Below are 615 nucleotides of genomic sequence, written 5' to 3'. Positions count from 1 at the left end.
CAAAAATACTATCATGCTAATTTAACTAAATAACAAATCTATTTTAAAAAACAATAACATGAAATAAAAAACAACCTCTATACTAACATTAAATGTCAATAATTAGTTATCAAAACCATGTAAATATGAAACTTCTCAATAAATATGAAACAAAAAGCATGATTTCTAGGAAATGTTGACATTTAAAACATAAAAAACATGTATGCTACTCTAATATATTTTTTTAGTTATATTATTTGTTGTTTTTTGGTAAATTATATATATGCTTTTGTTGTAAAAAAAACTTATATTATCATTCCAGATTAGAACTACATTATAGATTATACATATCAATAATTTTTGTGGTGTAAATTTTTGTAAAACTTCCAAGAATTTGAATTTAGGTCATAATTAGTCATAATTTATAGAATATTGTACTTAATTTTATTAGCATAATTATGTTTTGTATGAAATGTTCCAACTGGTTTTAAATTAATTCAAGTTTATAATTATTTAAAATTAAGTTTCTTATAGTTATAAAGAATCCATGTATGGTAATGTTGAGCTTGATGATGTTAACGAAGAAGGAAATGAAGAAGAAGATAATGTGTTAGATTGGCAACTTCCAATATGTTT

The 615-nt window shown here is 21.5% G+C and overlaps 1 protein-coding gene across 1 annotated transcript in view; it reads left to right on the top strand.

Moving 5' to 3' along the window:
- Window positions 1-476: 476 nt before the first annotated feature.
- LOC100213041 (regulatory-associated protein of mTOR) overlaps window positions 477-615 on the top strand; it is an 86788-nt gene continuing 86649 nt past the window's right edge. Inside the window, exon 1 of the mRNA XM_065803476.1 lies at window positions 477-615. This exon is cut by the window's right edge and continues 73 nt beyond it. Coding sequence (XP_065659548.1) covers window positions 527-615 — 89 coding nt within the window. The 5' untranslated portion in view covers window positions 477-526.

The sequence above is a fragment of the Hydra vulgaris genome, chromosome 08, assembly GCF_038396675.1.
Source record: "Hydra vulgaris chromosome 08, alternate assembly HydraT2T_AEP".
In the NCBI taxonomy this organism is placed as follows: Eukaryota; Metazoa; Cnidaria; class Hydrozoa; order Anthoathecata; family Hydridae; genus Hydra; species Hydra vulgaris.
The sequence above is the reverse complement of the archived record's forward strand: the minus strand, read 5'-3'. Positions and strand labels throughout refer to the sequence as shown.